The 16016-nt window shown below is 35.4% G+C and overlaps 1 protein-coding gene across 8 annotated transcripts in view; it reads left to right on the forward strand.

The window, feature by feature from the left end:
* Positions 1-16016, forward strand: part of STS (steroid sulfatase) — a 105711-nt gene that overhangs the window by 63326 nt on the left and 26369 nt on the right. For 6 of the 8 annotated variants that reach the window (XM_064646548.1, XM_064646553.1, XM_064646552.1 and 3 more), the window contains 3 exons: positions 3406-3543; positions 12535-12694; positions 15382-15503. In XM_064646548.1, coding sequence (XP_064502618.1) covers positions 3406-3543; positions 12535-12694; positions 15382-15503 — 420 coding nt within the window. The remainder of the gene's footprint in view (positions 1-3405; positions 3544-12534; positions 12695-15381; positions 15504-16016) is intronic. The other 2 variants (XM_064646554.1, XM_064646555.1) reach the window with 2 other exon arrangements.

A 16016-nucleotide genomic window follows, 5' to 3' on the forward strand; every position in this document is an offset into this window, starting at 1 on the left:
ATGTTCTGTTTAAATCGGAAAAAATGTAAATGGTACCATCCACAGAGATCAATGCAGCTGTTAATTCTTTAGAACATGGCTTTCGAGTGAGCTTTTCCAATCAAAACTCTTTCCATTTTTATTGATAATTTCCTACTCTGGGGATAGCAAGGTATTGTTGCTTGAACAAAGCTATGGTTTTCCTGATGTTTTGAGTTTCATATCCTGTATAAACTCTTTACATGCAAAAATGCTATTAAAATTTGTATTGCTCTCTGCAACCAGCAATAGAACTTCAGCCAGCTGAAGCCCCATTCCTGTAATTCAAGAGCACGTGACATGTAACATACTTCCCATCATATTTTATGGGTGAAGCAATACAGTTTTACCATCATCTCTTATGCAGACATCATTTATCTGTTCACCACATTCATTAAACTGTGTTGCTTGTGTAGTTGCATGTCTAGCACTTTGGGTACAATTCATCTTACTGTCCTTGATGTCTAATATGAAGGCATTTACTTTCGAGTTAGTTGCCTATCTTTTCTTTTTAGTCAACAGGTATAAAAGGTCTTTTTACAGTTCACCTCTTCCAAAGGCAGATAAAATAGTTAACTGCCATTGCCTGGGAATGTTTATACATCGATTGTAACTTAATTCTAAAGTCTCTAAAATATACAGAAGTAGTGAGAGTGGATGAGTTAGACTTAAAAAGAAATTAAATTTTTATGAGAAAATGGTAAAGGTTGTGTTTTTCCTTCATGGCAGTATTTGCTTCCAAAATTCATGTAATACTGCAAATAAAAGGTATCTCTTCATAGAGATCCACAAGGCATTATTTTCATTTTTCTGTTCTAGTTACCATTTAGAAATACTAAAAAATGAATGTATTGCTTAAGTGAACAGTAGTAACCTCATTCAAATGCACTTAAATGTGACTTATCTCCTGGCAGCACATACTTTACTCTTTATTTATATTTTTCATTTTAGAAGGAGTCAGTGTTCAAGATCAAAATAGAAATGGAAGTTTTGCTTCATTTCTGCGAGTGCATTGTGATTGCCATTCTCTGACAATAATGTTATTTGAATTACCACTATTAGTCCACCTGTACTGAAAAATGTAGTTGCTCTAAAATAAATTGTCATTTTAGCATTTATTAATTAACCCTAATGTAGCCAATCCTCTTTGGTTTAAAAATCCATTTGAAGGAAATGGAGGTTTTACCATTGAGTCCAACAAGTTTTAGATGAGAATTTCTATACATTTTATTGAGGTGTATTTTTTCTAAAATGGGAAACATTTGAGTGTCAGAATTTTTTTTTCCAGGCAAGGTCAAGCTACTCAACTCTATTACAAAAACTAAATAAAAATATCATCATAATGTCTTACATATTTAATATTAATTTTTAAATTTTAGGTTAATTATCTGTGATAGCAAGACATTTTTCATTGCTTCTTATTTTTCCCCAAATTAATTAGGGAATCAAAATGGCCATTATTGAATGATTACTGATGTCTCTGATCACCAGAGATCATTTAATTTGATATGCTGAGTGCAATTTTAATTTTATTTTAATTTTGTTTAATATCGATGAATTTGAAAGTTCAATTTCGTAAAGCAAAATGGCGTACATAAATGCTGTGTGCGTCATTGTATATATATTTCTTTGCACAATACTATTTATTATCATTGTCATAATATCATGAAGTCATAGATTGATATAGGTTGGAAGGGAACTCTGGAGGTCATGTGGCTGAATACCTACACATAATGTCCTAATTTATCTTTATACTCTGCTTTTTTATCATCATTGCCACCTTTCCAAGGGATATTGTAGTTACTTAGCAAGTACCTTCTCCAAAGAATCTCAGAAGCAAATGGGAAATTGCCTCTCTCTTTTCTGGCACTAAGTCCACCTTATGCAGCAAGATGGATCTGCATGATTTTTCCTCAACCCACCAACTTTAAAATGTCAGCCTTTGTAACAGATTTTCCTCATCTCTGTTGGGAAATTTCAACTCCCACGAGGCTTCAAAATTTACATAAACAAATTCTCCTACTCTTACATTTCTTCTTTGCTTCTAGTTTATATACAAGATGAATAGGTATTTAACTGCTGGTGTTCCTTTATTCATGATCCAGTCATCTGAGCTGATGAGAAATGAAGACAGTCAACCGTTTTAACAAGGCAGTTTTAGAATGCTACAACATTAAAAGTCAACTAGAAATAGTAGCAATAAGAAACTAACTACTCCTTATCCAGAAAAAGAACATAGCAACTGAAATGATGATCTGAAAATAATTTAAAAGTCCTTATCTCATCTTCTTTGACATAATAATTGGGCATTAGATGAGGAATTAATTCTTAGTGGACAGTTGAACAAATCAAAATTAACATTCAAATTGGACCATTTTTGAGTGTTTAAGTAAAAAGGTTAAAGATAAAATGTTCTGAGATCCCTAAAGGACAAGGTTAGAGCCCATTGGCAGGCTGATGTGAAGAATTATATTCTTAAGTTTTGGTCATTTTCCAGGAACAATAATTTTAGATTCCTAATCAGTATAAAATTCACTGGAGCAAGTTGCAAGTAGCGGCTTCACTCTCACTCATAAACACCCTTTAAGGAACTCAGTCCGAATGGGTTTCGATGTAATTTGTGTACACTGCAAGACTCTCCACAGTGCCAAGGTAGCGTGAGGAGCCTTTTGTGAAAATGAAACATGAGCCCATGTTGCCTTACAGTTACAAAACGTATCCATGTGGATACTTCTTTTAAATACATGCACCTGTGTGTGTTTATTACCTAACACATTTTGAGTTTAGTTGATGTCTTCTTATGTGATGAGATATTAAGGACTAATTAATAGGTTTGATAATGAAACCATGTGGTCTCCAAAGGCACTACATACATTCTCTTCCTTTTTTTTTTTTTTTTCCCAGAATGTCTTAAGGCTCACACTGAGATTTCTGCCATGCTGCCTCTATAGTTGCTAGGCAGCAAGGCTTTACCCCCAAACTGTGAGCTCTATTCTGCATGCTGAAACACTTTCAGATATCCTCAGCAGCTTGAATCTTCTTGCTGAGGGACTTCCTTGATTGAGACCAACTGCTTCCAAAGGTCGCAGGCTCTCTGTGGATCAGCCCTTTTCTCTGATGTGCACAAATCTTCTAATTTTGTACTTCAAGAAACCCTGCAGCAATCGAACCATGGTCCTGATTGCAAAATGCCTTGAGGAGTTGTCTCCTACTGTATGCTGCATGGTGCCAATTGCTATGTATAATAGAGTTTATGTGGAAAGTGGTCTCAAAAAGGCATAAGGAAAAAAATATTTATGTGTACCAAGACTAATGAAAAAGCCACTCAAAGATACTAAATCTGTCCCTTTTTTTTCCTGTGTATTTATTTATTGTCTTTTTCCCTAGGACAAGTTCTGGATGTGCTGGTAAAACATAATCTGAGTGACAAAACTCTTGTATACTTTACATCTGACCAAGGGGCTCATGTTGAAGAAATTTCTAGTGCTGGAGAAGTCCATGGAGGATACAATGGCATATATAAAGGTGAACATTCTCTGATTATTCTTGAAAAATGCAAGGAGAAAAGCTATCATCTCCTTGGGTTTGCACCAAAACTGTAATGTACTTTGTGGACAAGGTCAAATCTTCAATCTTACTGAAATATAGGAAGAATGCTTGTTTTCATTCTTTTTAATAAAATTCAGTGAGTATTCTTGTTGTTTTTTTTTACCAGAGATTAAGTTCTTTTCGTTCTTTCACTGGGTAGTGGCTGTGTAATTTGTTTTCAACTCATATTTCAGGGGACAAGATCAAAGAAATCCATCAATTTTTGGAAAGTCATTTACCAAACTTAAAACTTTTAGTTGTAGAGAGAAAGAAGTAAATTGCCCTTAGGTATGATTTTTTTTCTATATAGTATCACAGAACTAAAAGATCTCATAGTAGTTGAGTTTGGAGGGCATTTCCCAGTGTCTGCAGTCCTAGCCCCTGCAGAGCAGGGTCAGCTAAAGCAGGTTGCTCAGGACTATATCCAGTCAAGTTATGAAAATCTCCAGTGATGAAGACTTCACAGCCTCTCTGGGCAACTTTCTCCAGTGTTTAATCACACCCACCATAAAAAAAAAAATCTTTTTCTTATGTTTAGATGAAGCTTTCTGTGCTTTAGTTTGTGCCCATTGCTTCTTGTCCTGTCAAGGGGCCCCACAAAAAAGGGTCTGGCTCTGTCCTCTTTATTCATGTAAATCCATACAGCTGGATAAGCATTCTCCAGGCTGAACATCTCTCTCAGTCTCTCCTCATATGTCAAATGCTCCAGCTGGATAATCATTGTCGTGGCCTTCTTTTGAACTCACACCAGTATGTCCATGTCTCCTGTACTGGGGAGTTCTTCACTTGAACCCAGTGCTCCAGGTATGTCTCACCAGTGCTGAGCAGAGAATAAGACTTGCTGGAAACACTCTTCCTAATGCAGCTCCGAATGATTTTGTTCCTTGCCAGAAGGCACAATGCTGGCTGATGTTCCACTAGTTGTTCACTAGGACCCTCAGGCCCTTCTCTGCAGAGCTACTTTCCGGCAAGTCATCCCCCAGACTTTGTTGGTGCTAGAGGTTACTGCCGTGCAGGGCTTGGTATTTCCTTTATTGAACTTCATGAGGTTCCATTTGGTCCATTTCTCCAAGCCTCTAAAGGTCCTTCTGGATGGTAGCTTCCCAGTTTTATATCCTCTGCAAAACTTCAGAAAGCAAAAAATATAGAAACACAAAGTAAGCAATAACAATACAATGAGGTTTTCAAGTGAGAAGACTCCACAGTTTTTAGTCAATAGATATCTGAGAAACGACCCTTATATTTTAAGAGAATTGCCAAGGAAATGCTACAGCAGCAAAACAAGCAATGCCAAAGTCACGAGGTCTGTCTATCAGATGGGTCCCCTTGGGCTAACACCAGAGTGAAATGTACCTTGAACGTTAGCACACAGGCCTTACATAGTGATTTAAGTAATTAAGGAACCATATGGTTACATATCTGTAGCTGTAGGCACAGCCTGAGGTGTTTTAGAAACTCTAAAAAATATTTGCCTTCTCGAGTGCCAGACATAAGATACAGGATAAATGGTGAGGAGGGAAAAAAATACAAGTACACTAGGGAATATGCCTTGCTGAGGAACTTTGATTGAATGAAGTCTTTTCTCTCAAGCCTTGCAAAATTTTGTGTTCATACTTACAGAACAAAGAAAAACTTGAAATAGGTCTTACCTGGATTCATGAAAAAATCTGATTGATGGGTTTACTTGGGTAATAATGGGACTTCTTTTTTTTTTTTTTATGAATTGTGTGGAGTGGCTAAGGGAGCTGGGGTTGTTTAGCCTGGAGAGGAGGAGGCTCAGGAGGGACCTTATCACTCTGTACAACTATGTGAAACAAGGTTGAGACCAGGTGGGTATCTGCCTCTTCTCCCAGGCAATGAGCAACAGGACACGAGGATACAGTCTCAAGCTGTGCCAGTGAAGTTTTAGGTTGGACATTAGGAAGAAATTCTTCACAGAAGGAGTGGTTGAGCATTGGAATGGGCTGCCCAGGAAGGTGGTAGAGTCACCATCCATGGAGCTGTTTAAGAAAAGATTGGATGTGGCGCTTAGTGCCATGGTCTAGTTCATAAGGTGGTGTTAAATCATAGTTTAGACTTGATGATCTCAGAGGTCTTTTCCAACGTGGTTGATTCTGTCATTCTGTGATTCTGTTTACTGTGCTGTGCTAGCAATGTAATATACAATGTCTTAGAAAATAATCACAGTGTAAGAAACAAAATCATTATTTGATGAGAGACATTCATATAAAATAGAAAGAAATTAAAAGACCCATGCAATCAGTTGAATATCCTTCTATCATTTAAAAATACAATTAATTCTGCTTTATCTTCCACTCCCTCCATCTCCATATCCGTCCTTAGTTTAACAGGTATATTATGCATCATTTTCAAAAGGGCTGAAGTGGAAATGATCAATTAATTGCATAATTAACAATTTTCATACATAGGAATTTATTAATATTAAAAGTCATGTGTGATGAAAAGTGTTAGAGGTGTGTAAATCTCTGGCAGAGTTAATGAGGCCAGACCTGTGAAGTCCCAAGTCTCAGGCACTGATATAGCAGTGTGCCTAAAAAAGCAAAAGGACCATCTTTATGCTGCTTGTGCTCATGTGTGCGCACACTAGGAATTTGCTTCATCTGATGAGTAGTTTAAAAAACTGGGAGACATATATGACCTTTCTCCCTGTTTCTGCCAGTCAGTCTCCACTACTTATCTTTTTGTATATGAGTGCTGTATAAATGCGAATATGAATCAAGCCACTTAACCCTCTTGTCAGAGCTGGAGCGGTATGCTCAGCAATAATTGGTTCTGCCCTAGAATCAAAAGCTCTCAACAGATCTCCACAATTCTAACTCAGTAATTTGTCTTGATATCCAGCCAAATAAGCACCAATGATAAAATTTAAGAGGTGTTTGGAGACTTAGGCCAGTGCTACAAGACTGGATGCAAAAAGGGGAAATTGCTATTTGAAGGCTTTATTGCCCTGGATTCTGACTATGGAACAGTCTCTATAAATTTGGATAGCCCTTGAAATTGAAAACCAGAGCTAACCAGTGTTTAAGCAGTTGCTGCCATACACAGTCTGGTTTATCTCTGCAGTATCTTTTTTCAGAAGACATTATATAGTAATATTGAAGTGATGGATGAAAATCTCTTTCCAGTGGCCTTTTTCTGACATTTAGTTATCAGGATCAGAATCTATGTAGTAAATAAGAAAATCCCTAAGAAGATCTTCTAATCCTAGATAGTATGACCTTGGTTAAAGATGTGAATCCTGACAACTGAGATTCCACAAAAGTTTTTAGAATTAGTTATATAATTTTTCATCATATGGAAATGAAATTCTACTCTGAGTCTTTTTAAATTCTGAGCATAGCCTATATCACTTGTCAATGAGAACACAGTGCTTTCATTTACTATTTTGAAATAGGACAGTTGTAAATTTCATTTCATTTCAACTCTCTGATATAGGATAAAGGAGGGAAAAGGTTTTATATTTTCCCTGGTTTACCTTTGTTTTAAATACTTCTCTGGTGCCTCCTTGCCTTTAATACCTCATTCAGAAGATAATTGTCTCTTCTGTCTCTCTTATCAATCTTAATTGATGACTTTTTCCTTGTCCCTAATTTCTTGTTATTTTCCTCTGTGAATTATTTCTAATTGTGCAATGTATTTTTTAAAAAGACTTTACAGGTCAAAACCTTTTGGTTTTTTCCATTAAGTGTCAACTTGTCCATATACTTAACTTCTTAATATTATCCATTTCATCCTATTGGCTTTGTGTCTTACTGATTACAGATATGCATTAAGCCTTAGTCTTTGTATGGGTTCTTTTTCGAAAGTGTGCAATGAAAGTTATAGTCTGAATAACTAAGACCATAGACTCTAGTTCAGTTATTTTTTTCTCCAATGTTCATTGTGCTGCAAGTATTTTTACAGAATTTGAAGTTGCATAGTTTCCTGTTCATCCAACTTGGTGTGAAGGGCATTATCTTTTCTTCTGAATTTGATCAACCTCTGATACTTTGTGTCATGTGGATTTTTCAATTCCATGGCTCACTTCTCTTTCAAAACTGAAGGAAATATATTAAAATAGTAAGGGGCTTAACACAGAGTAGCATCAAGGTACCTTACTATTGACTTGCTTTTGCAAAGGGTCATAGGCTGTTTGTTTAATCTTTTTGTTTCCTGCCTGTTAGATTTTGATTCATGACAACCTTTTGTCTCCTAACCCATGATTAATGTTCCAGTAATTTTTCCTGAAGGTCCTTGTCAAAGATCTTTAAAAGGTTTAAATCTAGATGCAGCTTCTAAAGCAAAAAATAGTGGCTATTTTAATAAGAATTTCTTCCCAACAACTCAAGGTCTTTTTACTTGAACTCATGAAGTACTCCTGGATGCATATGTGATAATACATTAATATTAATATTTTTAGATTGAAATATGGACACTATTATGTGTAACCAAAGTCTCTTCTTAAAACTTTCTGTGTAATTTTTCAGTGGGTTTTTTTCAGTTCTGTGGCATTTCTCTGTTGAAAGGGATGGAACACTGAGGTATTGGTTTTGTATATGATTGCCAGGATACCTGCACTGACTTCTCCTTAGGTGTTTTTCACTAATTGTCCCATTGAAGCATGTTCATTTGAGCTAGTCACCATAGCTTTCCTTTAGGAACAGAAGTAAGGTTAGTCTTTCAAAATACTTCAGATCTCTACTTTAGAATAAGGTGAATAGAATAAATAAATTAACAGAATTTTTTCTCCATGGAAAAAACAACCAGTGTAAGATGACTGGCTTAAAGGATGGCACTATATTCTTCTGTGGTCCCTGAGAATTTAAATCTAAATATTTTGTAGTAATTTTTTTTTAGTTTCTTAATGAGTAATTTCTTGAATGGCTTCAGTGTATATAATCTATAGCAGTAAACAGTAAAGACAATAAAAACTTTTCTCATTATACTATTTCACTGGTACATATGCAGACAGTAGAAGTTCTCCCTCATTGTCACTTGTCAATGTCTATCCCACTCTGTTATGTCCAGGATTTCTGTGGAGTCTCCTTGCATCTCTTACCATCAGCTTCTTTTGGATACATATATTTTTCCTGTACCTCAGACTTGTGCATTAGAAACATTGTCTGTCTTTGTACTTCTGAAGCACTTAGTGCAATGCATACAGGCCCTAGGCTACTGTTGTGCCACCAGAGTAGGTCGTGAGTTCTGCTGCTAGTGGAAGTGGAGTCCAACACTGATAATGGCAAACTATTTGAACAACATTCATTGTAAGTGCTTTGTGCCTTAGAAATAGATATTATCATCATTATTTGTTAATATCCATGAAAAATAATGATGAGTGTTTCCTAAGGACTTAAACCCTGATTTTTTTAATCTACTACAGATCTGTGAGACCTAAACAACAACTGGAGGAATGAATTATCCAATAAGTCATTCAAATTTATTATTTTAATATAAGTTTATACACTCAGTGACAAGTTAGTTCAGCAGATTTTCTTGAAGCTATTAGTAAACTTTTCCTGTAAGCCACAGAGACATTAAGATGACGACTACTTTGGCCCCAAGGACCATGCTATGGCATATTTAGGGATATTTATTGAAGTTTCACTTTTGACTTGAATGAAAGCAGAAGTTTACATTTTTTTTCAAATGTACTGTATTTTTATATTCTCTCTGAAGTGGTCAAGATTTTTAAATGATCAACCCATCTTGTAATTTTGACTGAAACAAAAAGTATCCTGAGAGATCATTTCCTTTGATTGGAAGAAAGGTCGGATGAGGAGATGTCCAAATGAATCATGTCTATTCCATTCACCTGTACAAGAACAGCTTGAAAATTAGCAAAACCAGTACATGAAACAAGTTAAAAATCAGTAAAATAAAGAGTGAACTTGCCATTGAAAATAAATTGGGTTTTGATCGTTTTGTAAAGTAAACAATAGATTGTTGATATTTGTAGCATAAAGTATATTACATATGGGTAGAATAATTAATTTCTTTGTATTTCTGTATTATTCAAGATAATAAATTGGATTTAGAAGCTTTTTTTAATAAGAATATATGAAGGAAGGAAAGGGTAGTATGATTGTAATCCACATGATCTAAGAAAGGTATTTAAAATAGTTTTTATCATTCATGTTAATGGCAATTTACCACAGAGTTCCCCTTTATATATCATCCTTTGTAAAAACTCTATTCCCAGAGTTAGATAATAGCAGTCAATTTAAAGCAGAGGGAGAAAAAGAAAAGATGTATTCTTTTAGCTAAGATTTAAAATGAGGATATAATGGAAATTTGACATCATGTAGTGGATGACTGCAGAGAGTTATGTATTTTGCCTGCTCCTGTGGATTTTTCAGGAGAGGTAAACATAGGCTATTGTTCAATATAACACTGAAAGCTGCAAGCACTCAGAAAGCATAGATAGCTAAGCATGAAGATGCAGCTTGGTGTATCTTATGCTTTAAAAAAAAACTTTTATAAGAATTTAAGAGAACAAAAATAATATATAGCTAGGCTGCCTAGAGTTTGCAAGGCATATAGACTACTAGGTTGCTGTCTTTTCTCCATTTCAGTGTTGTCAAGTCCAAGCAAAATACAAAACTAGTGAGTCAGTCTCCTTAATATTGAGATTTTTTTTTTTTTAATAATGATATTTTGTGGGGTTTTTTATTGCCCTTCTCATATTTAGCTATTTGGATGTTTGCTTCATGTTTCAAGCATCAGAAGTAAAAACTTTAATTATTTTTTTTTTAGGAAAAAAGAATGCAGAGAAGAATGCTTGAACAAAGTTTAACAGCTAGATTTTTAAAAATCATATATGTCAAGCTATTTGTAATCACATAATAGCATTAAGCAACTCTAGTGATGTCGCTGAACACTATTGTAGTAAAAATGAATACCATGTAAGCATAGATAATAGAAGACAGTCTTCTGCAGTGACTTGTAATTCCTGCCCTGGTTCCCTGCTATTCCCAATCTCCAGAGCTATAAAAAAATTATGCTCCAATTAGCCTTTTGAAAGGAAAACAGCAGTCACTTCTTCATAGACGTAACTGAAGATATAGCCCTACTGTGGAGTCAATTTTGCTTTTTGTATCTTACAGTGGAGAGTCGGAGTTTGCAGAGTTCCTTTGTGCTTGGGTAATGTGCAACTTTTCTGACCTTTTCTGTAGTGATTCAAGAAAATTGCACTGTCAACCTAAGAGCTGTGGAAGTGACACAATATCTAGGTTTTAAGAATTCCAGCATGTGGGAATCAGGTTCACCCCTTATCTTGAAATTTTTCTGTCTTCAGACTACACAGGAGACAACAGTGTAATGAGAATTTACTTAAGCAATCCAATCTAGCTAGCACTGTTACTGGGTTCTGTACACAGAAATAAAAGGAACCTCACACTTAAAGCTACCTACAGTATAGGTCAACTCTTGGAGTTTTCTGTCTGTTGATACTGTTCAGCCAAAAAGGTGCTGTGATGTGTACACAGAACCAGGATCTGGCTCATGAACTAAATTATCTCCCTGGCATAGCTGTTCACAGAAAGTATGTTAATTTGAAGGTATCTGTAATTTTATGTCCTTGTGCTTTTCTTGAATTCTTATTTGGATTTAACTACTCCCACTCAACAGGATTTTCTATGCACCATAGCTCAGTCTTGACCTTTTCCTGCTAGCTAACACCTAATCCCACCAAACTTTGAAAAACCTAATGATTGTTGTACAGGAATAATCTTTTCTACAGAAGATGTACACAGTCTATTGAGACCTACTCTGACCTTGACCTAACAAAATTAACAACTAAGCAGCCTACTGTTGGGTGAACACTTCCTTTTGCTAGGCAACAGGTGTTCTACACCTCCCCAGATAACAACTTTATGAACTTAAATTTACATTTTTGTTTTGAAAAATCATATTTTTTACAAGAATGTAAACAAAAATAGTACATGCATCTCATTCTTGAGTTTTAGAATAGGTAGCCAAACACTTTATCATGTGAATGGAATCAGATTTGCCTCACTGACAGGAGTAAACTTTTAACAGTGCTCTAGAAGACAGGTAGTCTTGTTGAGATCTGATCTTGGCACTGTTTTCCAAAAACAGCTTAAGGAAATATTGTTGCTTGACATAATGCTGGATATTAGAAAGTCTGAGTTTTCTGATTGCAGACTAGATGTGTCTCTGACTATTCAATATTATGAATTCTGATAAAGCCCATGAAAAATGTAAGCAGAAATTTGATATAACAAGGACTCATGGGCTAATACTCTTTCAGCGACAAGAATATGTATATATATAGGTAAATATCTCTGCAAAAGAGAATTTTCTATCTTGAAGTTACTATTTACCTTTATGAACAGTGAAAAACCTGTAGAAAACCAGGTGGATTCTGAAACCACTATCGCTGAAATAGAAAAGATCATCGAGGACTCAGTAAAATAGATAACATATACATATAGCAAGGCCTGAGCTTGGCACCAAAGGTATAGACATCTATGAGGTGTTTTGGAGGTTAAAGAGGCTGAGAAAACAGAACTCTTGAAGTTCTTTGTTGTAATTCTTTTTTTCTTTTTTTTTTATTTGAAAAAGGGAGATACATGAATAAAGTGGGTTATGGGACACACTATCTAGACCAAATTCTATATGTAGATTCCTGTAAAGTGCCTTTTAATCTCCTGCAACTGTTTACTTTTTTGTAAACTAAATACATTTATTTAGTTTATTTATACTAAATACTAATACATATTAGTAAATTTACTGTGATAAAGTACTACTCTAGGTGGAAAATCTAGCAAAGTAAAAATAAGATAAATACATTTAATGGAAAGATTCTAGCTAAGCAGAATGTTTAATGTTTGGAAATTGAATCTTGTGGAGGGAGCATTATCTAAGAAGAAGTTGATTTCTCAGCAAACAAAACTAATTTTACAGGTGGAAAATCAACAAACTGGGAAGGAGGTATTCGTGTACCAGGTCTTCTCCATTGGCCTGGAGTGATACAGGCTGGTGCCTATATTGATGAGCCAACAAGTAACATGGATATATTTCCTACCGTAGTCAAACTTGCGGAGGCACAGTTACCCTCTGACAGGTATGCTCTGTAGTCATCTCTGTTTTAGAGAAAGTGTCGTGAGTGTTTTATACATTCTGGTGATGTCTATTAAGATAGAGGTGAGAATGTAAGTAAGAAACTGGGTTTTATCCTTACAATAGTATGTTGTCTCTTTTCATATTGACATACTGATATATTTTACAGAAACATTGTATGTAAATACAGCTTAACTTGCAGAACAAGCACCAAACACCAAAAAGATAAGAGCAACATACTGTCAAATCAAACCTGGAAATATTTACCAAAAGCAAAAATGAATGTATCAAAACAGTTGTGTTCTGCATGAGTGAATGTGGTAGAAAAAGGAACTGCAATTGTAAATTACTTAAAACTTCTTGGCCAGCTAGGCTTTTCTCACAAGTGTTTGGGTTTTTTTGTTTGCTTGTTTTTTGGGGTTTTTTTTCCTGTTTTATTTTTTTTGTGGGGGGAGGGTTGTTGGTTGTTGGTTGATTTTTTGTTTTGTTTTTGTGTTTGTTTGTTTGTTTGTTTTTGTTGTTCTCGTTGTTGTTGTTTGGACTTTTTTTCCCCTATGCCGAGTTAGTGAAAAATAATCCCTTACAGAGTTTTGCAACCTGATAAGAAAACTCACTGGGTTTCTGAAATTCATAAGATACCTTACTGACACTGCTACATCTCCAGGCTTTGTCTGGTTTGGGAGATACCCAATCTCAGCAGCAGTACCTCCACTTAAGTGCTGTTGCCCTCCAAATCCAGTAAGCAGAGAAACCTGCTGATAAACATATCCTTCAACATCTTCAACACACAAACAGCACAAAGCATTGAGAATCCACATGGGAAAGCCCAGTGCTGAGCAGAGTCATTCTGCTAATGATGATTCATTGAGTGCTTGAAGGAAATGGCAGGGTAGGACAAGTGTAAGACATGAAAAATTAGTCAGATTGGTCCTGAGAAATGCCCTACAAGTGGTAACTGTCAAACCTCAGCGGTTCAGATTTGTCCTTATGTGGCAGATACTATGCAGTTTGTTTTCATATTGCTTGAGTGGAGACTAAGTACTGATGTTTTCTCTGCTCTCTTTGATAGAAATCCCAATATACTTGTGTAACTTCCACTTGTAGCTTTCTCCACTCTGATTCTTCTGTAAGATTTCTTCTGTAGACTGGATGCTGTAAGTACTGCTTCATGTTAGGTCATGGACTATCTTGAAGCATTTTCCATCCAGCAGCTGAATTCCTATTACTCCACTGAATTCCTCCTTAGAAGTAAGAAAAATTAATACAATTGGGATTCAGTGAGGGAGCAGGTTAAAAAGAAAAGGAGGAGGTGCTCCTAGTTAAAGAAGAGAAATTATTAATCAGAAAGAGTCTTATATATTCCTCTGAAACCGGCAGCTCTAGGAATGCAAGAATATTGGTGACATATTAGTGGAGATGCCCTTTTCCCTATCAACAGGCTCTAAAACAGAAAGTGTACAATATACATGCGTCTGTCCTGCTCTTAGGTTGTTAATGAGCAAGCCTGCAGGGGCAAGACAAGAGTCTGTCACTCAGGCAAGAAAACACAACAAATTGAAAGTAGGACAGACTCTCACTCAACAGACCCCCACAGTCAAGGATGTACCCAGAAGGCAGAGTCATCAGATAACATAGCTTTAGGAGTCCCAGGATGTTTTCTTGGCTACCATTTGAGAAAAGTGGTACTCATAATGGCTCTGTTACATTCTGTTGCTGCCATGAATTTAATCATCATATGTAGCTTATGGCTTAAAAAAGTGAAGTTAGTACCTGTCTTGTTACACTAACATGAAAAATGTTTCATGGTAATGAAAATTAACATAGACATTTTTAAACTTTTTATAAGTTTCAAAAAGTTTTTATGAGACGTTGCTCAAAATGCTTAAGAAAGAATTACTTGCTGATATGTATATCAGCAAAAACTAATTTCCTATAAAACTTATTGTAAAATTTGTAATTCATACCAGGTCAAAAAGGCAGACTGTGATTTCTCCTCTTCCAGCTGATTCGAGCAATTCAAAGGCTTAATTTATGGAAACATTTAAAAGCCTTACTTATTTTATAAGTCAATTTTTATGTAAATTGACTGACTCCTTCAGCGCATGATCAGAATTGTCCAGAAGCATTTAGAGGATTTTTATACATATCTATATATACCAATGCGTGTGTATGTCTGTTTGTCTGTCTGTAGTTGATAAATATGTATTTAAACATAGTTGATTGTCAAATTTGAAACTACTACTTCTGTCTTAAATTCAGGCATGCATAATATGTTGGACAGAATTCTCACCATTTCTTCTGGGGATGCTAACAGAGCACAGCATATATTTCTCTAGTTTAGTTTTAGGATTACTTTGGCCAGGCTACTCCCAAACGCTTGAGTAGGTACACGTGAAGGACTGTGTTGTAGCAATTTATTCACATATATCTGGTCACTTTCTCATTAAAAAAAACCCAACAAAACAGAGTTGAGAAAACAACCATTCATAATGAAAAAATGTAAAATTAATGTTTACTTAAGTAATGTAAAAATCAAAGGAAGGAGCGCATGACGGTTTTTCTTTGACTTGACCAGATGGAGGTGGCCATTTAGATTCTGGGTTTTTTTACTAGCAGATGTGCAGAGTTATAGTACTTTCTCAGTAAAGTGAGGTTTGGATTCTTCTGATTGTGAAATGCTTTCCTATTCAGAATTATTGATGGACATGATCTGCTGCCCTTACTTCAAGGAAAAGTTACTCGATCTAAGCATGAATTTCTCTTCCATTACTGTAATGCATATTTAAATGCAGTGCGCTGGCATCCAGGAAACAGTAAGTAAACTTGCCTGTTCAAATTTTAAATATTTAATATTATTTTTATTGCCGCTTGAAAAGAATCAAGAGGAAGCCTTGGGCTATAGTAACAAAAAATTGTTTAAAATATCTAGGCTTTTTCCTTCTCTTTCACTTTTCTCTTTGCTACAATGTACCTATTCACCATTTCACTGTTTGACATTAGTTTGTTGCTATACATTAATGTTACATATCAATGCAACACTGGGATCTGTGGTATCGGAAAATTTCCTTTTTCAAAACCTTCCTGAGAGAGTCTGTGTTACAGAATGAAGTAGTCAAGGTTAATTCTTACACTGTCCTAAAAATATACAGGTAATGGAATGGCTTGCTGAATAACAGCACCAGTATGATGTCAGTCTGGCTGTTTTTATTATTCAGATAGCAAAGTATAGAAGAATCACTGAGTCAAAGTCATAATTATCCAATAAATGAATATAGTATTATAAGGTCCTTTTTCATCTTTTTTATGAACGACATAATTTTATTTTG

The sequence above is a fragment of the Pseudopipra pipra genome, chromosome 2 (genome assembly GCF_036250125.1).
Source record: "Pseudopipra pipra isolate bDixPip1 chromosome 2, bDixPip1.hap1, whole genome shotgun sequence".
In the NCBI taxonomy this organism is placed as follows: domain Eukaryota; kingdom Metazoa; phylum Chordata; class Aves; order Passeriformes; family Pipridae; genus Pseudopipra; species Pseudopipra pipra.